Source organism: Crocuta crocuta, unplaced genomic scaffold (genome assembly GCF_008692635.1).
Source record: "Crocuta crocuta isolate KB4526 unplaced genomic scaffold, BGI_CrCroc_1.0 scaffold13, whole genome shotgun sequence".
NCBI lineage: Eukaryota > Metazoa > Chordata > Mammalia > Carnivora > Hyaenidae > Crocuta > Crocuta crocuta.
This window is the reverse complement of record NW_027530007.1, coordinates 8,963,948-8,985,094: the sequence shown is the minus strand read 5'-3', so window position 1 is coordinate 8,985,094 and position 21,147 is coordinate 8,963,948. Positions and strand designations below refer to the sequence as shown.

The 21,147-nt window shown below is 63.7% G+C and overlaps 1 protein-coding gene across 2 annotated transcripts in view; it reads left to right on the top strand.

Annotated features, from left to right (window-relative positions):
• Positions 1 to 20,516, top strand: part of AGRN (agrin) — a 32,172-nt gene extending 11,656 nt beyond the window's left edge. The window contains exons 3-36 of one of the 2 annotated variants that reach the window (XM_077763950.1): positions 2,573 to 2,620; positions 6,984 to 7,199; positions 7,278 to 7,502; positions 7,592 to 7,816; positions 7,984 to 8,190; positions 9,204 to 9,422; positions 9,498 to 9,692; positions 9,782 to 9,982; positions 10,066 to 10,214; positions 10,296 to 10,401; positions 11,079 to 11,195; positions 11,278 to 11,442; positions 11,626 to 11,769; positions 11,871 to 11,995; positions 12,071 to 12,176; positions 12,275 to 12,607; positions 12,687 to 12,824; positions 13,272 to 13,399; positions 13,530 to 13,644; positions 13,730 to 13,849; positions 13,980 to 14,336; positions 14,538 to 14,730; positions 14,911 to 15,126; positions 15,545 to 15,666; positions 15,911 to 16,045; positions 16,266 to 16,362; positions 16,456 to 16,620; positions 16,741 to 16,852; positions 17,297 to 17,413; positions 17,556 to 17,748; positions 17,830 to 17,917; positions 19,117 to 19,341; positions 19,829 to 19,932; positions 20,287 to 20,516. In XM_077763950.1, the coding sequence (XP_077620076.1) occupies positions 2,573 to 2,620; positions 6,984 to 7,199; positions 7,278 to 7,502; positions 7,592 to 7,816; positions 7,984 to 8,190; positions 9,204 to 9,422; positions 9,498 to 9,692; positions 9,782 to 9,982; positions 10,066 to 10,214; positions 10,296 to 10,401; positions 11,079 to 11,195; positions 11,278 to 11,442; positions 11,626 to 11,769; positions 11,871 to 11,995; positions 12,071 to 12,176; positions 12,275 to 12,607; positions 12,687 to 12,824; positions 13,272 to 13,399; positions 13,530 to 13,644; positions 13,730 to 13,849; positions 13,980 to 14,336; positions 14,538 to 14,730; positions 14,911 to 15,126; positions 15,545 to 15,666; positions 15,911 to 16,045; positions 16,266 to 16,362; positions 16,456 to 16,620; positions 16,741 to 16,852; positions 17,297 to 17,413; positions 17,556 to 17,748; positions 17,830 to 17,917; positions 19,117 to 19,341; positions 19,829 to 19,932; positions 20,287 to 20,444 (5,564 nt within the window). In that variant the 3' untranslated portion in view covers positions 20,445 to 20,516. Of the gene's footprint in view, positions 1 to 2,572; positions 2,621 to 6,983; positions 7,200 to 7,277; positions 7,503 to 7,591; positions 7,817 to 7,983; positions 8,191 to 9,203; positions 9,423 to 9,497; positions 9,693 to 9,781; positions 9,983 to 10,065; positions 10,215 to 10,295; positions 10,402 to 11,078; positions 11,196 to 11,277; positions 11,443 to 11,625; positions 11,770 to 11,870; positions 11,996 to 12,070; positions 12,177 to 12,256; positions 12,608 to 12,686; positions 12,825 to 13,271; positions 13,400 to 13,529; positions 13,645 to 13,729; positions 13,850 to 13,979; positions 14,337 to 14,537; positions 14,731 to 14,910; positions 15,127 to 15,544; positions 15,667 to 15,910; positions 16,046 to 16,265; positions 16,363 to 16,455; positions 16,621 to 16,740; positions 16,853 to 17,296; positions 17,414 to 17,555; positions 17,749 to 17,829; positions 17,918 to 19,116; positions 19,342 to 19,828; positions 19,933 to 20,286 lie in introns of both variants that reach the window. The other variant, XM_077763949.1, reaches the window with a different exon arrangement.
• Positions 20,517 to 21,147: the final 631 nt, after the last annotated feature.

Here is a 21,147-nt window from a genome sequence, read left to right as displayed (position 1 = left end):
GGTTGGCTAAGAACATGTTTATGACAAGGATGAATACATTCAAGGCGGAGGGACCTTCGGGAGAGTCCAGCTGGAGGCTTGGTGGGAGCTGAGCACTATGACGACTGTTGGGGCCCTGGGGGGGCGTCACTTAGGATGAGTGGGGACTTGGCACTGGGAAGGGCCTGCTCCAGGGCAGAGGAGCTCCCCAGGCCCGAGACCAGTGGCAGGAAGGGGGTGTGGCCAGTGCTTGTTTTCAGAGGTAGATGGAGATGAGACCTAAGAGGGACCAGGGGTGGCGCTGGCGTCTGTGGCAACAGCAGCTTGGAGAAAAGGGGGACATGCTGACCACACATACAGATAACCCTGTGGAGCCCTCAGTGCGTGTGTGAGTGTAGGTCTGAGCGAGGGGGCAGGTATGTGAGTCTGTGGAGTGTGGATGGGCGTGACTGAGCACGTGGTGGGGAGGGGGAAGCAGTGGCGCAATTAACATCTTTTCCGCTGGGATAGGGACCGGAAGGGGCCCTGGGATGGGGCTGGGGGGGAGGCCTGATCTGCCTTGGAGGCCAAGCTTCCTCTCCCTCTCTCCTCAGAAAGGGCTGGCCGACTCCGAGACGGGACAGACGGAGGTCGCTGCCGAGACTCAAGGGCCCGTGACCAGGTCCGGGCTGGCAGCGGCCAGCGGTGGTGGGTGTGGCGGTGGGCGCCTCCCCCAGAGGACTGTGAAGGGATGGGACTGCAGGGCAGCGAAGGTGTTGGTCACTCGGGTGGCCACCAACGGCATCCTGGCCGCGGAGGGCAGGACGCGACTGGTGTGGATGGTGGGGACGGTGCGCGACCCCGTTCCCCTCCCCAAGCGGGCGGGACCTAGGGAAGGGGCGCCCTCTGGAGGCGGATGTGGGCAGGCCTGACTCTGGGAGGGACCAGACGCCCCTGGCCCGGCTGTGACGTCACGGCCCCGCCGTTTCCCCGCGGGCCTCCGGGGGGCGCTCCAGGCTCGCGGGACCGCGCCGGGCGCCCCGCGCTATTTGCATAACACTTCTTCACAAGGAGCTCATTTGCATGTTTCTCTCTCCGCCGGGAGGGGAGGTGCGGGGGCTACGCGGGTGGTCTGAGGTGTTGCCACCAGTTCCCGGGAGGGTCGCCCTATCTTGCCTCCACCCTCCGTGTTGGGCCCCGCGCACGCCCCACCTGTGTGTGTACCTGGGGACCCCCCCCCACAAGCGCAGGGGCGGGGCCAGAAGCACACAGGGGCACGCGCACCCCGCAGCGTAGAGGGGGTCCCGCGTGCGGGCCTGAGCCCCGCTGCTGGACTTGGAGCGCCTCCGCNGCCCTCCCCGCCCGGCCCCGCCCCCGGCCGAGGGCCCCTCCGCCAGCAGCCCTCGGACTGGCCCTTCCGGGGTCGCCGGGCGGGCGGGACCGGGGGCTCCCAGGGGCCCGGAAAGACCGAGCACGCCGGAGAGCTGCGGGCACCTACGGCTACCGGGCTGTGGACACGGGGTGGCCGCTGGCTGGCCCTCAGTTTCTCCTCCGCCTCCCCCTGAGCCCACATTTGGGATTCTACTCCAGGAGAATTTTGCACACCTCCCATTATGAGCCTCGAGGGCTGCGGAGGGGTCCTGGCTCTCTCTGGGCTGTGACCGGAGCTGAACTTTGACAACAGAGCTGCTGTCAGCTGCCCCGGGGGTCCCAGAATGGGGGGAGTTGCCCCGAAGAGGCCCAAGGGCGCCCCTTGAGCAACCCCCACACCCTGAGAGTGGGAGCTGAGGAGCCCAGGGCCATGCCTCCACTACCTCTGGAGAGGGACCCGCGGCAGCCGCGCGGGGTCTCCCTGCTGGTGCGATATTTTATGATCCCCTGCAACGTCTGCCTGATCCTGCTGGCCACGTCTACGCTGGGCTTCGCGGTGCTGCTTTTCCTCAACAACTGTACGTGGCTGTGGGCATGGCCACCCCTGCCCCCTCCGGACAGGCTCGTGTGACCCTCCTTCTGCGGGCTGAGTTCCCCGTCTCGCTACCAAAGACTGGGGGAGAGGCAGGGTCACATAGAGGCTACCAGCTGAGAGGCCACTCCTACGGGCCACCTGCGTCTTCTGGGGACAGGATGGGGCATTCTCTGGATCCCCGGGCCACTCAAAGCTTGACCTTGGGTTAATGGGGAGCTGACCCTCACCCTGAGCTGCAGAGACAACTTTCTCTGGGACTTGGGGAGGAAGGGAGCAGCTAAGTACGCTGGAAGTGGGGGCTTTGGTTCTGGGGAACAGGGGCCCACTGGCAGGTGGCCTCCTGGGGTCACCCAGGGAATAGGGGTCACCCAGGGAATAGGGGCCTCCCTGGGGAATAGGGGTCTCCCTGGGGAATAGGGGCCTCCAGCTGGAGAGGCAGGAAGAAGCAAGGGCCTCTGCCGTTGTCTACGCACAGGCTTTGGCCAGTCCTCAGGGCTCAGGGTGGGGCCCGGGAAGGGATGGGGGTGGGCACAGGTATAGAGGGCAGGTGTGGGTGTGCAGGGGCGGCCCCTCCAGACTGGGCAAAGGGACAGGCTATGGAAAAGCCTGCTCAGTGAGACCTAACTCTGACATCTGGTTTTTTTCCAGACAAACCTGGGACCCACTTCACACCAGCACCTCCAGTGCCTCCGGACGGTGAGTGAGTGGGGGCCTCAGATGGTGACAGGCTGCACTTGAGACACTGTGTCTAGAGGGACAGTGGCACTCTTGGGGGTCAGGAGTCGTTCTTAGGGTGTCCACACCAGACATGGTGTATCTGGAACAGAGATGAGGCTGGATGAGGGAGCCTGGGTCCTTCCTGGGATGTTGACGGTGGTGGACAGGTGGAGGGCGTGTCAAGTCTGGGGTCCTTGGGCCTGGCCCTGTCCTGGCCAAGGGCCATTGCACACAAGCATGTCTCTAACTTCTGTGGGCCTTGGACTTCTTGGCTGAAAAAATTGGGAGTAAGTCCTGGGGCCTGCAAGCTATAAGATAAGTCAGACCACATGTTCAGGGCAGGGAGTGGGTGTGCAGGACCAGAGACTGAGGAGGGACTGGAGGGCCTGTCCCTGAGACTGAACAGCCTGGCTTGGCCTTCTTGACTCACTTTAAGGGATGGGACCTGGCCCTCCTGAGAGACCTGCTAGTCTGTGGGCCGCTGTAATTAAGCTAATGCGAGAGGGGGAGGGGAGGAAGCCGCTAGTGCCACGGGAAAGGGCGTCTTGGGGTTCTCTCCTTGGGGGGGGACATGGAGAGCTACCAGGTTTGCTGTCAGTACCTGGGCCCCCTGCTGGGCAGGCACCAGGCCAAGTTCATAAGAAGTCACACGTACAAGGGTGTCCGTATATGGGATGGGCTGTGGGAGGAGATATGTCTGTGGTGGGCTGGGGGCTTGGGACTCGACTGAGTCTCCCACAGGCTGTGGGAAAGACCTCTGGAACTGTCTGGATTTAAAGACCGGGCTTGGGTCAGATGGCGCCTTCCCCTTTCCCAGTGTCCTCAACCTCTTTCCCTGAAGCCTTAAAAGCGTGGGGCATCTCTGCTTTACACACATACTGGTCTCCCCTGCAGCTGCAGATGTGGGCCCCCACACCCACTCTCTGATCCTGCTGCACACTTGGGGACAGCTACGTGCCATGGCCATCATCATCCCCCCCCAGGCAGACACACTGCGTATTTGTGGCCATGGGCAGGGCTTGGGGCATCCAGTCCATCCCCCGCCGAGACCAGGAGAGGAGTTAAATATACCCACTCCAACCGGTGGTTATAAAAAGCCACTGCCGCCTCCAGCATGGCACGCATGAGGGAGCCCTTGGGCACACAGGGAGCAAGGCTGTGCAGGGAAGCTGAGTGGCCAGGGAAAGGCTCCTGGAGGAGTCCAGCCTGGGGCGGATGTGGCAGGGCATGTGGCTCATGGGTATGGAGGTGCTCTGTCTGCATTTATGAGGGCAAGTTTATGGGGTGATTAAAGGCTGATACAGACAGGACTTGAGTGGTGCCTGACACACACAGGGCATGGCTGTTGTGATGAGCTGAGCCAGCACGTGTGCGCACGTATGTGTACTTGTGCATGTTTTATGTCCACTCAAGACACTTGTCTCGAGCCTCTCTGATTCCCTAGTCCTGGGGGCAGGGGCAGCAGACAGGTAAACAGGCAGTTGTAAAGCTGGCATCAGGGCGACACAGCAGAGCAGCCCTCACTGAGCCTGACAGCCTGAGCGTGCGTCTGGGGAGGGAAACCATTTCAGCCTGGACAGGAGATGAGTGCCGTGTACTCAGGCTTCTGCTTTGCCCACATCACATCACCAAATGCTGCAGCTGCCCTGGGAGCCATTGAGATCTACCCCCACTTTGCAGCCAGGAGACTGCCCCTGGTGGACCACCACTCTGGCAGTGGTGTGGGCTCCCCAAAGTGGTGGGAGGGGGAAGGGCTGGGACTGGACCTCCCTGTCTGACTTGGGAGTCAGTGCGGGGGCCTCAGCTTGATGGGCCTCAGAGGCACCCTGGCCCCTCACCTTCCAGTCCATCACCCTTCCTGCACCTGAACCCATGCCCTAGCCTTGCTTGTCACGAGTTAGCTGCCATTGTCGACATCGCCATCCCCCGCTAGTTGCTGTCTCGGGGGGACACAGCAGAGCCCTGGGCCGTGGAGGGAGGGTGCAGGTCTTGGTGCGCAAGGAACAGGTGTAGATGTCTTTGTCCAAAGGGAGGGAGCCTTGGGAGGGGTCTGGCCGCACTGAGGGTGATCAGAGGGAGAGAAGTCTCAAACCAGGGGCACAGATCCACAGCAGCCAGCCCAGGAACCAGAGGTGGATTGAGGTGATGACCAAGTCTCCGGCCATGGGGCCCAGTACCCTGGAAGAGACCTTGGTCAGTAGGTCCAGTTGAAGCCACACAGAACAGTCAGCTGGGTACCAGCAAGTGCCTGTGGGTTTGGCCTGGGGGGTCCCAGGGGCCTTGGGCAAGGAGGATGGAGGAAGGCGCTAAGGGGGGAGTAGGGAGAGATGGAGGGAGACCGTGTATAAAGAGGGCTTACGGGCAGACAGGGTTTGAGTTTGGTTTGAGATGGGACACGGGGGAGGCCCGTGGCCGCTGATGCTGCACATAGAGCTGCCTGCTGGGCGCCCTCTGCACGTCTGCAGGTATCGGCCCCACGGTAACCCTGGGAGGCACGGCCCCTTGTCCCCACTCACAGAAGGAGACACTGAAGCATGGCAAGGTGATAACTTGCCCACGGTCACCAGGCGGGGTGAGTGCAGAGCTGGAGGCGGCCTGGCTCTGGGCCCTGGGGGAGCAGGGGCGCAGGCGAGGTGGGGAGGAGGAAGACAGGAGTGTCGGTGGGAGAGGAGAACCGGTGGCTGCAGGGACTTGGGGCTGGGGTGTCCCTGCCGGCCCCACACTCGCCTCAGGCCTCTGTTCGCTCAGCCCCTGTGGGGTGGGGGTAGGGATGCCCAGTCAGACACGGAGGAGCCTCGGGTGGGCTGTTGCTGTGGCAACAGCTAGCTGCAGCTCCCTGTGGGGCCCTGCCCTCCTCAGAATGGAGGTGCTTCCCCCTCCTGCCCCACTTCCTGAGCCTGCTGGAAGGTGATGGGGGGAGCCACCCCACCCTCTGCACCATAACTTATTAATGATAATTAGAACCAATTAAACATTTATTAGGTCTAAACAGCTGCAGCCAATAATGGGCCTGCACACGTGTGGGTGTGCAGTCCCGGTGGGGGTCCGGTGGGGTCCTCAGCAGTCAGCCTGCCTGGCTCTTTTCAGGAGGAGCGATCTGCGACGGCTCTGGGTTTAAATGTCCAAGAGCCTTTTTCATCCGCCTCATCCAAGCCTGTGGCCCCTCGGCCGCTTGCTCGGGCTGCTGCAGAGAGCAGGTCTGCAGAGCCCTGTGCTCAGCCTCCGCAGGGCTCTGTGCACAGGGTGAGGCAGGCCAGCAGGACTGGGGGGGCCCGAGCAGGGGGAGGGCATGCACTGAGGTGGGGGCTCCAGAGGGCAGATGGGGGAGAGGGAGGTGTGTGAGCGCCCGAGAGGCCTCAGAGAGTGATCCCCCGTCAGCTTTCAGCTGGGGGCTTGGGAGGGTGGGAGGGCCAGGAACCTTGGAGAAGGCCATAGCGAGGAAGCCACAGCTGGGGGACCTGAGAGAGGTGTGGGAGGTGAGGGGGGTGGGAAGAGAAAACCCCGAGGGGTAGAGCTTACGGGGAAAAGATGTGGGACGAAAGGGAAACATGCGGGGAAAGCCTGGGGTCAGGGCCCCAGGTTCCTGGCCAAGGAGGGGCCCAGAGCCAGAGTGTGGAGCATGTGGCCGAACCCCAGATACCTCCCACCCACCTGCCTTAAAACCGCGTGACCTCAGGCCAGAGGTGACAGGGGTTGGGCTAGTTTTGGCCCCTGGAGCATCTGCTCCCAGGAAGAGGCCAGGACCAGGGCTCGGAGGGGTAAGTCACGGGTCAGATGAGGGGCTTTGATTATGATATGGAGAGAGGGTGGGCTCCTAAGCAAAACTGGAGCCATTTCCCTGTGAGAGAGTTGCCCTGGGGGTTGGTTGGATGTTTCTGGCCCTGCGCAGGGGCCCCCACTGAGGTGGGTCAGGAACAGGTGACTTGATTCCCTGGTGCTGGTGTGAGATCTGGGAGATGGCTTCCTCCAAGCTGTGGGGTGTGGGGGGAGAGGAAAGAGAAGGTTCTACCATGAGAAAAGGCCCTGGGGCTGATGGGAGGGAGACCTGTGGTGGGTGGGCTTTGAGAGAGGGAGGGAACAAGCCCTGTCAGCATGCACAAGTGCCTATGTGCATGGCCACGATGGACACGCACACATTTCTGTGCATGCCAGTGTGAACATGTGTGGACATGCATGGGCACGGGTGCATGTGTCCGTGGGGGTCAGTGAATGAATGAATGCATCATGTGCATTGTGAGGTCTCTGCAGATGTGTGGACATTGGAAGTGTGCACAGGTGACCGGGGCTGGGGTGGCAAGCAGAGTCTGGGCCCTGACCTTCCCTTCTCCTGTCCCACACCCAGCATGCCGAGGAATGTTGTGTGGCTTTGGCGCCGTGTGTGAGCCCAATGCAGAAGGTTCAGGCAGAGCCTCCTGCGTGTGCAAGAAGAGTGCCTGCCCGGCTGTGGTGGCCCCTGTGTGCGGCTCCGACGCCTCCACCTACAGCAACGAGTGTGAGCTGCAGAGGGCGCAGTGCAGCCAGCAGCGGCGCATCCGCCTGCTCAGCCGCGGGCCCTGCGGTGAGTGCGGGCTCTGGGTGGGCGCCCGGAGGGCAGAGTGGACGGCTTTGTGATCCCCCACCCCTGGCCCACCCGCAGGCTCCCGGGACCCCTGCTCCAACGTGACCTGCAGCTTCGGCAGCAGCTGTGTGCGCTCAGCAGATGGGCAGACGGCCACGTGCCTGTGCCCGGCTGCCTGCCGGGGGCCCCCTGACGGCCCTGTGTGTGGCAGCGATGGCGCTGACTACCCCAGCGAGTGCCAGCTCCTGCGCCACGCGTGCGCGCGCCAAGAGAACATCTTCAAGAAGTTTGACGGCCCTTGTGGTGAGCCCTGCCCCTGTGCGCATAGCACAACTGTGTGTGTGTGTGTGCACACAGCACAGCACCCTGACGTCTGCCCTCCTGCCCTCCAGACCCTTGCCAGGGCGCCCGAAATGACCTAAGTCGTGTCTGCCGTGTGAACCCACGCACACGGCACCCTGAGATGCTGCTGCGGCCAGAGAGCTGCCCCCCTCGGCAAGCACCCGTGTGCGGGGACGACGGCGTCACCTATGACAATGACTGTATAATGGGCCGCACGGGAGCTGCCCGTGGCCTCCTCCTCCAGAAAGTGCGCTCTGGCCAGTGCCAGCCTCAAGGTGGGTGGCTTCAGGGGGCGGGGCCAGCTTTGCCACTCGGTGTGAGCGTCCCCACACTCTCCTGCACTTTCACTGGTGCCCACTCACCAGCTTGTGTGCCCATGGACCCCCTGCCCGTCCCAAGGTGGCACTCTGGCCTTTCTGACCTCCTTGCTTTGCCCGCCCAGACCAGTGCCCAGATGTGTGCAGGTTCAATGCCATGTGCCTGTCCCGCCGGGGCCGCCCCCGCTGTTCCTGTGACCGTGTCGTCTGCGACGGGGCCTACAGACCTGTGTGCGCCCACGATGGGCACACATATGACAGTGACTGCTGGCGGCAGCAGGCTGAGTGTCAGCAGCAGCGCACCATCCCCGCCAAGCACCAGGGCCCGTGTGGTGAGCACAGAGGGTGGGGCCCATGCTGTGAGCGGGCTGGTCCTGCATGGGTCCCTGTCCGCTGCCATCACTCACCATCTCCATCCTGAGTCATGCTTCTCTTGGGGTCCTGGGTGGGGGCCGGTCATGGGGGAGGCCTGGCAGGGCAGCTGTCTGTCAACAGGCTCTGGGGCAGTGCATTCTGTTCCAAGGGCGCCTGGGGTGCCCAGCGGGGAGTGGGCAGAGCCAGGGTCTTATGCAGGCTCCCGGCGTGTGCCTGGGGCCATGTTGCCCTCCAGTCTCCTGGGCCCTGTGGAGGCAAAGTCTCAGTCGGGCTNGGAGGGCTGTGGCTCCACCGACCCCCACTCCGTGTCCGTCAGTCGGTCTGTCCGTCCTTCCGCTCTCTCTCTCTGCGTCTGTCTTCTCTCTTCTGTCCTTCCTTCCCTCTCGGCTCCGCATCTTGTGTCTTCCAGCCTGACCTGCTGGCAGGATGAGGTTCCGCGCCTGCCGCCAGGAGCCCGCAGCCCGAGGTCTGCCCCCGGCACAGCGTGGGGGGGGTGGCTCGCTGCTGCCTGGCCTCGTGGTCCTCAGAGCAAGTGGACAGACACCTCCTCCCCTTGTGGCCCCGGGTGTGACTGTGGGCTGCAGACTCCTCCCCCTATGGGGAGAGAGCCCCCTAGCTGTGTGGGTGTCCCAGGGCTGCTGGTGGTCAGGGGTCAGTGGCCTGGAGGGCTGCGTAAAGCCTGGCCTTCCCTCAGCCCATGGTGGGCAGTCAGGAATCTCCTGTGTCTTGGGGGCGGCCCCTCCCCGCACTCATGCGGGGAGCTGAGGCTGTTTGGGTCTGTGTCCCTGTCCGCGTCTGCCGTGTGTCTGTCCCTTTCTCTGCTGCGTCCTGAGCATCTCGGCCCTTCTCCTGGCCCACCTTCCCTCTGCTGTCCACACGCTGGGAGAGGGTCTGCTGCGTGGAGCTGGGGGCTTTGTGCCTAAGTCTGGGGGGGCACGTGGAGCTCACCGAGTGCCCGTGTTCTCCCCAGACCAGCCCCTGTCCCCGTGCCTTGGGGTGCAGTGCCCATTTGGGGCAACGTGTGCTGTGAAGAACGGGGAAGCTGAGTGTGTGTGCCAGCAGTCGTGTTCGGGAATCTATGACCCTGTGTGTGGCAGTGATGGTGTCACATATGGCAGCACGTGTGAGCTGGAAGCCACAGCCTGCACCCTTGGACGGGAGATCCGGGTGGCTCGCAGAGGACCCTGTGGTCAGTGGTGGGCAAGTGGGTCTTGCTAGTGGGTTGTGGGTCCTGGTTGCCATGGTGATGAAGCCTCTTCTCCAGACCGCTGTGGGCAGTGTCGATTTGGAGCTCTGTGTGAGGCTGAGACTGGGCGCTGCGTGTGTCCCTCTGAGTGCGTGGCCTTGGCCCAGCCTGTGTGCGGCTCTGATGGGCACACATATGCCAGCGAGTGTGAGCTGCACGTCCACGCCTGCACACATCAGATCAGCCTACATGTGGTCTCAGCTGGACACTGCCGTGAGTGAGGCTGTGGGGGCAGGCAGGCTGGGTCCCATGTCGCCCTCAGCTGCAGTCCACTGACCTCTGCCTGGCTTCGCCCTCTACAGAGACCTGCGGAGACACAGTGTGTGCCTTTGGGGCAGTGTGTCTGGCCGGACAGTGTGTGTGTCCCCGGTGTGAGCACCCTCCGCCCGGCCCCGTGTGTGGCAGTGACGGTGTCACCTACCGCAGCGCCTGTGAGCTCCGAGAGGCTGCCTGCCAGCAGCAGACACAGATCGAGGAGGCCCGGGCGGGGCCCTGTGAGCAGGGTAGGCTCGGGGATGACCGCTATGGGCTGCTGTGTACCCGCCTTGGACAGGACCCCCTGGGTGACCCCGTGCCCTCCCCACAGTGGAGTGCGGCTCTGGGGGCTCTGGCTCCGGAGAGGATGGTGAGTGTGAGCAGGAGCTGTGCCGGCAGCATGGTGGCGTCTGGGATGAGGACTCGGAAGACGGGCCCTGCGTCTGTGACTTCAGCTGCCAGAGCGTCCTGAGGAGCCCGGTGAGGCCCGCCCACCTCCCCGGCTCTGGGCAGGCAGCGGGGAAGTGGCTATGGCCGCCCACGCTGACACCAGCCTTCCAGGTCTGTGGCTCGAACGGGGTCACCTACGGCACTGAGTGCGAGCTGAAGAAGGCCAGGTGTGAGCTGCAGCAGGAGCTGTACGTCACAGCCCAGGGAGCCTGCCGTGGTGAGTGGGCACGCGGGTTCTGTCGGGTGTGTGCAGCAGCCTTCAGGAGTGACGCGTGTATGCTGTGTGGGATGTGTACAAGTGTAAGTGCTTTAAACGTGCAGTGGGTGCCCTGAGCACCTACTATGCACCAGGCTGGGCCGTGGTGCGGGGAGGCCGCACGTTAGGGAGGCCCAAGCTCTGGACACTTTCCTTTTTGGGAGGCTGATGGCGATCCAGTGAACACGTCATGTGTACCATACTTTTACACGTGCACGAGTGCCCGTGGGTATGTGCGTGTGGACTTATGCACACGTGCCCGTGCATGTCTGTGGGTGTGTTTGACTGTGTGTGGGTTTGGAGGAACATGAGCGAATGTGCATACGTGTGTGTTTTTGTATGCGTGTCTGCCAGTTTGTAAAAGCATACTATTCTACGCATGTCTGGTTCTGATTGTATGTGTAAGTATGTGACCTTTGGGTGTTACGTAAGTCCTTGGTCCCACGTGTCCAGATGTGTTTTTATAAGTGGTGTGGTGTCCTCACCTGTGATCCGAGCTTCAGGTACCCAGGTCCTGGTGGGAGTTGGCATCAGGAGGGCTGAGTGGCGACAGCCGGGGGAGGTTGAGGCGGAGTGGCCAGGCCCAAGGTGGGCATCAGGCAGTGCATGATGCCTGAACCCTCTGCCCCTCCCTGCAGGCCCCACCCTGGCCCCGCTGCCACCTGCAGCTCCCCCGCACTGCACCCAGACCCCCTACGGCTGCTGCCAGGACAACGTCACTGCTGCCCGGGGTGTGGGCCTGGCTGGCTGCCCCAGTGAGTATCCAAGCCCGGCCCTGACCCACAGCCGGGTGGGGCTCTGTAGCTGCGGTGACCTTATCCTGCCCTGGCCTTGCAGGCTCCTGCCATTGCAACCCACACGGCTCCTACGGTGGCACCTGTGACCCAGCCACAGGCCAGTGCTCATGCCGCCCAGGAGTCGGGGGCCTCAAGTGTGACCGCTGTGAGCCTGGCTTCTGGAACTTCCGTGGCATTGTCACCGATGGCCGGAGCGGCTGCACTCGTGAGTTGCAGGGGCGACGGTCAGTCCCCAGGTGGGCACTCCCACCTGTCTACCTTGTTGCTGTGCTCCTCGTCTCACCTGCTCAGACCCTGGCCTGAGCCGCACCAGGCGGGAGCTGGGCTGGGCTCTGGAGCCAGTGGGGAAACCAGGCGCAGACCTCAGGTTCTTCCCCCTGCCTCCCAGCCTGCAGCTGTGACCCCCGGGGTGCTGTGCGGGACGACTGTGAGCAGATGACAGGTCTGTGCTCATGTAAGCCTGGGGTGGCCGGACCCAAGTGCGGGCAGTGTCCAGATGGCCACAGCCTGGGCCCTTCTGGCTGTGAAACAGGTGAGGGCTGTGCCTGGCAGACCTTGGCTCCCTGTGCTGGGGTGGGGCCGGCGTAGGGGCCAGGCCTCCTGAGCCAGCAGGGCCTCCCGTGTCTGCCCCAGACTCCTTGCCGCCTGAGACCTGTGCTGAGATGCGCTGTGAGTTTGGGGCGTCCTGTGTGGAGGAAGCTGGCTCTGCCCACTGCGTGTGCCCCACACCCACCTGCCCAGGGGCCAGCGCCACCAAGGTGAGGGGTGGGGCATGTGGAAGGTGGTAGGAGAGGTGAGGGGCCTTCCCCCAGCATCCTTGCCCTATGCCCCAGGTCTGTGGGTCGGATGGAGTCACCTACGGCAATGAGTGCCAGCTGAGGACCATCGCCTGCCGCCAGGGCTTGGACATCTCTATCCAGAGCCTCGGCCCATGCCAGGGTGAGGCCCAACCCACCGCCCCAGAACTGACCAAGAAGGCCTGACCCTGGACTGACCACCTGACCTGGTCCTCCACTCAGACTCTCTTCTTCTTGCAGAGGCTGTTGCTCCTGGAGCCCACCCAACATCTGCCCCCGTGCCCACCTCAGGGCTCAACGTGAGCAGGGCGCTGCCACCCCCACCCAGCGCCCTCCCCCTGGCCCCCAGCAGCACCCCTCACAGCCGGCCCACTCCTCGCCCTTCACCAGGGCCTTGGACCACTGCTCGCATCCCTAGGACGACCGCAAGGCCCGTGCTGACCATGCCCCCCACGGCCCCCGCCACAGCAGCCGGTCTCGCCACATCTGCCTTTGGCGAATCTGGCAGTGCTGATGGGAGCGGCGATGAGGAACTTAGCGGTGACCTGGAAGCTAGTGGGATGGGCTCAGGGGGTGAGCATGGGCCCAGGGATGTGGGGGCCAGGGTCCAAGAGGCTACCCCTGGAGCTAGGCTTAGACTGTACCTCCCCAGGACTCGAGCCCCCGGAAGGTGGCAGTGCCGTGACCCCTGGGCCACCCCTGGAGAGGGCTTCTTGCTACAACTCACCTTTGGGCTGCTGCTCGGATGGCAGGACGCCCTCGCTGGACGCAGAAGGTTCCAACTGTCCTGGTGAGTGGGTAGCTGGGGGCTGGGGTGGAGCGTGAACGGTGGCCTGGACACGGCCAGGAATGCAGTCTCCCCTCCCAGACAGGAGGCCTGTCCAGCAGGTGGGCACTCAGGGTTTAGACTTCTGATCTGGGCACACACATGTGTGTGGTCTTGGGGACTCAGCGTAGGCATGCACACGTGTGGTCTCGGCCCTCACACACACGTGGGTGCCCAGGACCCTGTGGCTAACTTGTCTTTCCTGTTGCAAGCCGGCCTGGGGCACTGCTCCAAGAAGTCTGCCTGGTAACTGATGCCAGCCCTGCCCCGGGTCCCCACTAACCTCATGACCATCTGACTAACCACCACCTGCCCTGCACCCCGTGTGGCTTGCTGCTGGCGCCTGTGCCCATGGCTGGCGTAGAGGCCAGGCAGGTGCCAGGCAGGGCCTCACTCCCCCCTCCTCCACAGCCACCAAGGCATTCCAGGGTGTGCTGGAGCTTGAGGGGGTCGAGGGGCAAGAGCTGTTCTACACACCGGAGATGGCTGACCCCAAGTCAGAGCTTTTTGGGGAGACCGCTAGGAGCATTGAGAGCGCAGTACGTGTGGGGCCCACAGGGCAGGGCTGCACGTTCCTCCCAGGACAGACCCAGAGAAGCACTGTGGCGGGAGGGCCCGACAGCCTGGCCTGGGCGGCTCCCCAGAGCCTTCACTGCTCCCCACCCACAGCTGGACGACCTCTTCCGGAACTCAGATGTTAAGAGGGATTTCCGAAGCGTCCGCCTGCGGGACCTGGGTCCCGGCAGCTCTGTCCGAGCCATCGTAGACGTGCACTTCGACCCTGGTGAGTCCCCCACCCCGGGCCCTCCCAGGAGGCGACAGGGGTGCTGTGTGGGGCTCCACTGTGCTCAGTGTCTCCTCCTTTTCAGCCACGACCTTTAAGGCGCCTGATGTGGGCCAGGCCCTGCTGCGGCAGATACAGGCATCCCGGCGCCGGTCCCTGGGGGTCAGGCGGCCCCTGCAGGAGCATGTGCGCTTCATGGATTTTGGTGAGTGCCCGGTCTGGCCAAGCGCAGAGGCTCGCCTGCCCTGTGCCCTGCTACCCCTAGGGCCCTGGCCCCGGCTGGCCCTCCTTGTGCTCTGCTTTCTGGGTGTCCTGACCGTCTCCCTAACCCTCAGACTGGTTTCCTGCGTTCTTCACGGGAGCCACCACAGGAGCCACACCTGCCGCAGCCACGACCAGGGCCACCACTGTGGCCCACCTGCCTTCTGCCGTGACCCAGCAGGCGCTCTACCCCAGTCACACAAGCCGGCCTGTTGGCAGGACCACAGCCCCGCCCACGACACGCCTGCTCCCCACCACTGCCCCCCGTCACGTGCCTGGACGCTGGCCTTTGCCCCCCGGCACCCAGCGGCCACCAAGGCCCTGCGACTCCCAGCCCTGCCTCCACGGAGGGACCTGCCAGGACCAGGACTCAGGTGGAGGCTTCACCTGTAGCTGCCCAGTGGGCAGGAGGGGAGCCACCTGTGAGAAGGGTAAGGGTCATTCATGCTGGAGAGAGGCAAGCAGGCGAGTGGAGGCAAGGGCTGGGGCTGGACCAAGCCACCATCAGAGGAGTTGGGGGCTAGGCAGCCCTGAGCTGGGGACAGAGCTGGGGGTCTCCGGTTGGAGGACCATGCGGGGCGGGGCCAGGGTCCTCTGCACCCTGCAGCTGGTCCCTCCCGGCCTCCCTGCAGCACGGCCGCCCTCCGTGCCAGCCTTCGGGGGCCACTCCTTCCTGGCCTTCCCCACCCTCCGTGCCTACCACACGCTGCGCCTGGCACTCGAGTTCCGGACGCAGGAGCCGGAGGGGCTGCTGCTCTACAATGGTAACGCCCGGGGCAAGGACTTCTTGTCGCTGACATTGCTCAGGGGCCGCGTGCAGCTCAGGTGAGCAGGGGGGGCCGCCTAGGCCAGGGTGGGGGGCAGGTGAGGATCATGGCCAGGGCATGCTGGGGTGTGGGTGGTTAGAATGGAAGTGAGGTGCCTCAGGGTTAGGGTGAGAGGCTGAGGTTGAGCAGTGGACCTGGCTCCCTTTCGCTGTTCTGACCGCCTGCTCCCATCCCCCAGGTTTGACACAGGCTCGGGGCCCGCGGTACTGACCAGCTCAGTGCCTGTCGAGCCTGGCCGCTGGCATCGCTTGGAGCTGTCTCGGCATTGGCGCCGGGGCACCCTCTCAGTGGATGGTGAGACCCCTGTTGTGGGCCACAGCCCCAGTGGTACAGACGGTCTCAACCTGGACACAGACCTCTTTGTGGGCGGTGTCCCAGCGGACCAGGCTTCTGTGTGAGTATCAAGGAGAGTGGGATACCCCTGACCCTGGAGCCCTGACCTGGGTCCTGACCCTTGACTCTTGTGGGTGGAAGGGTGAGCGTGGACAATGGCAGTGACCCTGACTTGATCCTGACCCTTATTCTGTTATCCCTGGGGTGGCGTCCCCGAGGACTAGGCTGCTGTGTTACCACCAAGGAGGGGCTAGGCTGGCCCTGACCTTCAGCCCTGAGCCTTGACCCTCAACCAGCTTCTTGGTTCTGTCCTCTTTGTGGGACTGGCCATCTTGTAAGCATCAGAGGGGATGGGGGTGGGATGGGGAACAGCGCTGATCCTGGCTGACTGGGTGAGCAGGGGGCAGTGCCCCAGCTGGCTGTAGACAGGCTGCCTCAGGTCCCTGGCCGCTGATCCCTGACCCTCATCCTGGTGGCAGGGTGCTTGAAAGGACCTCCGTCAGTGTTGGCCTCAGGGGCTGCATCCGCCTTCTGGACATCAACAACCAGCGGCTGGAGCTCAGCAGCTGGCAGGGGATAGTAACCCGAAGCTCTGGTGTGGGTGAGTGCGAGACGCCCTGCCTGCCGGCCCCCTGCCTCGGGCTGTGGGTGAATGCAGGACCCCCTGCGCCTCGGCAGGGCCCCATGCCAGGTGCTGGGGGCTGGCACGTTCCGCTGTCAGTGCCCACCCGGCTGCTTCGGTGAGGGCAGAGCCTGGGTGAGCCAGGTGCTGGGACAGGGGGCACACCTGTGTGGCTGTGGGCAAGGGCTCAAGCCTCCTGGGACCCCTTCCTGTCTCCTTGCAGGTCCCACCTGTGGTGATGGGGAGAACCCCTGTGAGCCCAACCCTTGCCACGGGGCAGCCCCCTGCCGTGTGCTGCCTGAGGGCGAGGCCAAGTGCGAATGCCCCCAGGGACGAGGAGGCCCTCTCTGTCAGACAGGTGGGAGCACTGGGCTGTCAGGCCTGGGAGGAGAGTGGGGAGCAGGGGTTTCGGGATAGGCATTAGGGTGTGGGTTCTGTTTGGGGTTAGGATCAAAGTGCTAACTCCGATTAGTGCTAGGGCTTCAGTTAGGCCTGGGGCGCATAGATTGGTGGGGCCACAGGGAACCCCAGGGCTCAGGGCCTAGCCCTCTGTGTGACTGCTCTCTCGTCTTCCACAGTCTCCAAGCAGGATTATCCCCGGCCCTTCCTGGCCGACTTCAGCGGCTTCTCCTACCTGGAGCTGGAAGGCCTCCATACCTTTGCGCGAGATCTAGGGTCAGTAGGACTGAAGGGGTGGCTGAGGGGAAGCATCCCCCCCCCCCCGTCCAGCCATTGAGACACCCCCCACCTGACCCCGTGTGACCCCAGGGAGAAGATGGAGCTGGAGGTGGTGTTCTTGGCCCGTGGCCCTGGCGGCTTGCTCCTCTACAATGGGCAGAAGACAGACGGCAAGGGGGACTTTGTGTCACTGGCGTTGCATGATCGATTCCTGGAGTTCCGCTATGATCTGGGCAAGGGGGCAGCGGTCATCAGGTGCACCCTCTTGGGTGGGCATGGGGGTGAGGCTGGGGACACTAGGCAGTGTCCCTCAGGCTCCTGAATGGGCAGGCTGACAGGGCCCAGAGCCCGCTCATGGTACCCCCTCCTCACCAGGAGCAAGGAGCCAGTGGCCCTGGACACCTGGACCAGGGTCTCACTGGAGCGCAATGGCCGCAAGGGCGCCATGCGTGTCAGTGATGGGCCCCGAGTGCTGGGGGAGTCCCCGGTGAGTGTCCCCGGGGCTATGGGCCTCCCACCACCAACGCCCCTGCCTCCTTCCTCCTCCTCCTCCTCCTGGGAGACACGGCAGCCCCCGCCCCACAGCTGGCTCTCACTGAACTGTTTTCTCTCCCGTCCGTCCTGTGCCTCTGTCTGTCCGTCTTCTCTCTGCCCCCACTGCTCTCTGGCCCTTGCTCTGCAACCCCCACCCTGCCCTTCGGACACCAGAAGTCCCGCAAGGTACTGGTCTCTGCTCTCATCCTGCTCGTTCACCTTCTAGAGTAGCCACTACCCCCACTAAGCCCCCACATCGCCCACGTTTGTGTGATTAACTGCCTCCTGGGTGGGCTGCGGGTGAGGGGATGGGTCGCTGCAGGCCAGCAGGGCTTGCGTCCGAGTCTCTGCCCCGGGAGCAGGCTCCTCAGGTCCCTCACCCGGCCCCTCCCCTCAGGTGCCACACACAGTCCTCAACCTGAAGGAGCCACTCTACATCGGAGGGGCTCCTGACTTCAGCAAGCTGGCCCGGGCAGCCGCAGTGTCCTCCGGCTTCGACGGCGTCATCCAGCTGGTGCGTGGGGCGGGGGCGGGGGCGGGGCCCAGCCCAGCCCGGGGCTCTCTGCAGTTGGCCATCTCAGAGACTGCCTGGGTCCTGGGGCGGAGGCTGCCATGGCAGGGAGGGCGCCAGAGGGCTCTACCTCTTGTCTCCCCAGGTGTCCCTGAAAGGCCACCAGCTGCTGACCCAGGAGCACGTGGTGCGGGCAGTGGACGTCTCGTCTTTTGCACAGCACCCTTGTACCCAGGCCTCGGGCCACCCCTGCCTCAATGGGGCCTCCTGCCTCCCTCGGGAGGCCTCCTATGAGTGCCTGTGTCCTGGGGGCTTCTCGGGGCTTCACTGCGAGAAGGGTGAGCCCTGCTCGGCACTTGGCTGAGGCTGGATGGGGTGGAGCCCCGCCCGAGGTGACCCTCACCCCGACTGTCTCTCAGGACTGATCGAGAAGTCGGCGGGAGATCTGGACGCCCTGGCCTTTGACGGACAGACCTACGTTGAATACCTCAATGCCGTGACCGAGAGGTAACACGCCGCCTGGGAGCCGGGCGCCCCCTCCGCACTCTGTTGTATGTCCGGTCCTGTCTGTGCATGCCGTGCTGGGTAAGACGCCCGGGCCCACCACACCCACCCACAGCTTTTGTGACCAAGAGGGGAAGGCCCAGCGGCCACCCGGCTCAGCCGCCTGCCACCTTCCCCCACCCGCCTTCTCTCTCACCACCTCTGTCTCTTTGTTTCCAAGCGAGCTGACCAATGAGATCCCAGCGTAAGTAGCACCGTGGCCCCCACCCCCACCTTCACTCTCACCCATTTTCAGCTCCTCATCCGCTGGTAGCACGTCCCTCGCCCCACCCCTACCGAGGGGTTTTCCACCCCTGGTGGAGGAGAGTGGGGTTGGGGGGCTGTTTGTGCCGTGGAAGGCTTCGCTTCCTAGCTTGGAAGTGGGAAGTCACCCATTGCTGGGACATGTGCTGAAGCCCGTTCGCCACATCCACCCCCGGCAGCCACTGCCCTTGACGCAAGGCACCAGCAGTGTGTGCACGTGTGTGTGTGTGTGCATCAGAGCACATGTGTGTCTGAGTATGTGGACGCACACGGGTCTGTGTGTGTGAACGTGTACATCGCGTATGTATACACACGTGCACACGTGTGTTTGGACATCCAAGGGCCTCTCCCGGGCGGGTGAGCCCGTAGTCTTCATTCCACGCCACCCCATGCCTCACCTGTTGCTCTCAGTACTTGGCCTGGCTCATGCCCGCCAGCCGCATACGTACACACATGTCATTGCTCCGGCTCTGTGGTGGGTAGAGCCAGTCCCCTGGGGTCCTGTGTATCTCCTGTGGGTGCTTGCTCTCCCTTCCATTGCTGGAAAGGGGACATGANACCTGCACTACAGCCTGTCTGTCCCCTGCTCACCTGCTTCCCCTCTCTTCTGGCTTCTAAGTCCTGAAGCTCCGGATTCCGGGGCCCTTCCCAGGTGAGCAGTGACATCCCAACCCCCGCTGTCCGTCCACCTTGTTCCTCTGCTTGTGTGTCTGCCTGTCCAGCCCCACCTCCTACCATCCATCTTTCAGCCCATCTGTCCCCTGTGGTTGTCCACACCCCTGCCTGTCCAGTCTCCCCAGGTCTCATCACAGCTGCTGTCACAGCCCTTGCCCCCCCACACCCCCCCTCCCCCCCCAGGATCCCCTCCTGGAGGCGCTGACCAGCCTTCTGCCCCACAGCGAGAAGGCCGTGCGGAGCAACCACTTTGAGCTGAGCCTGCGCACAGAGGCCACACAGGGGCTGGTGCTGTGGAGCGGCAAGGCCACAGAGCGGGCAGACTATGTCGCACTGGCCATTGTGGACGGGCGCCTGCAGCTGACCTATGACCTGGGCTCCCAGCCTGTGGTGCTGCGCTCCACCGTGCCGGTCAACACCAACCGCTGGTTGCGGGTCAGGGCACATAGGTCAGCGAGAAGCCCAGGGCACGCCAGGAATAGCGGCGGGTGGTGCCTGGACTTGCCCAGCCAGGGCGTGCCCAGTCACTTGTCGCTAGGGCACAGGTTTGAGGTGGGGGCAGGGCTAACTGCCTCACTCGAGGCCATTGCCGGTGATGGGGGGAGGGACAAGAACACACGGGAGAAGCAGTTATGACCAGGGAACCCCTGATCTGAAAAGGGAGTCCGTGCTCTGCCCAGATGCTGTTTGAAGACCTAACATACGGTCTGAGCCTGGCCATCCCTTCTAGCAAAGTTTAACCCACATGAGACTCCCCTGCCCTAGCCACGAGGTGCCCTCCTCGGGCTCAGTGCCACCCCATTCTGGCCCCCTGGGGTGATGGCAGTGGGCCTTGGGGCAGAGCTTCTGGTGAGAGGGATTTGGGGTTCAGAGTCTAGGGGTGGCAGGGTGTGTCCTGCAGAGCCACCTGATGGCCTCACCCCACCACACCCCCAGGGAACAAAGGGAAGGATCCCTCCAGGTGGGCAATGAGGCCCCTGTGACTGGCTCTTCCCCGCTGGGTGCCACGCAGCTCGACACAGATGGAGCCCTATGGCTGGGTAAGTATTTTGGGGGAGGCCAGGGGAGGGGTACCCAGGGGTGTCAGAATCTGAGGGAAGACCTCATCTCTTGGGGCTGGCGACTGAGAGTGCTCCCTGAGTCCCCTATCCAGGACAGCAGACCGACTGCCTGGGATAGTCCTGTCCCCTCCTGACTTAGGCCCTGGGCAATTATGGGCCAAGAGGCTGGAGAGATGCTCCAGCCTCCTGGCCACACGGTCCCCCCCGGGCACTGACAAGCCTTAGGTAGCTCACCTGGCCTCTTCAGTACCTGTGGGCCTGTCTGCTGGCTGGTGTCCCAGATTGCCCACGCATGAGTCACAACCAGGTGGCCTTTCTTCTGTCTTCCTGCAGGCGGCCTAGAGAAGCTGCCCATGGGCCAGGCCCTGCCCAAGGCCTACGGCACAGGCTTTGTGGGCTGCCTACGGGACGTAGTGGTGGGTCAGCGCCCACTGCACCTGCTGGAAGATGCCGTCACCAAGCCGGAGCTTCGGCCCTGTGCCGCCCCGTGAGACACACGCCACAGCCCACCACCCACCCTGCCATCATTATTTTCTATTTTTGTAAACTCATTGCTTTTTTGATATGGTTTTCTTGCCTATATGTTGGCCAGAGGGACTGCTGGACCGGCCTCCCTACCATCCGGACAGACAGGCTACAGAGACAAACTCTGTGTCGAGGGACCTGCACGGGGAGATGGTGCAGGCAGTGTGGAGGCCCGGACTCCAGCTGTAGTCTCAGGACACGCCTCTCCACCTCGGGCCCCCCCGGCCCGGTCCCTGGTGCCGTCCACCTGTGCCGGGCCTGTGTCCCCAGAGCAGGAAGGTGCTGCTGGGGCTTGAGGGGGGGCCCTTCCAAGGGGCCTTTCGAGGCTCCCACTTGAGCTGCTCCCGCCCCCGGCACGTGCTGTAGGCCGGGGCTCGCCTCGAGCGGGGACGGCCCCTCCCAGGCCTCCTGTGCCAATACTGTGACTTAGAAGCAATGTTACTGTCGGGGCTGTATATTGTACCCTTCCTCCCAGCTATGTCCACCAGTCCCAGAGTGCTGGAAAGCAGAGGCCAGGCCCAGGACTGGTCGAGGCACCTTGACACTTAGTTGGCCCTGCCTGTCCGTCCAGCCACCCTGGACATAGCTGTGTCCCCTCCCTGATACCCCAGATCCCAGGAGGAGTCCTGAGAGGGAGCAGGGCTGCTGTGTGATGTGGTTGGTGTCCAC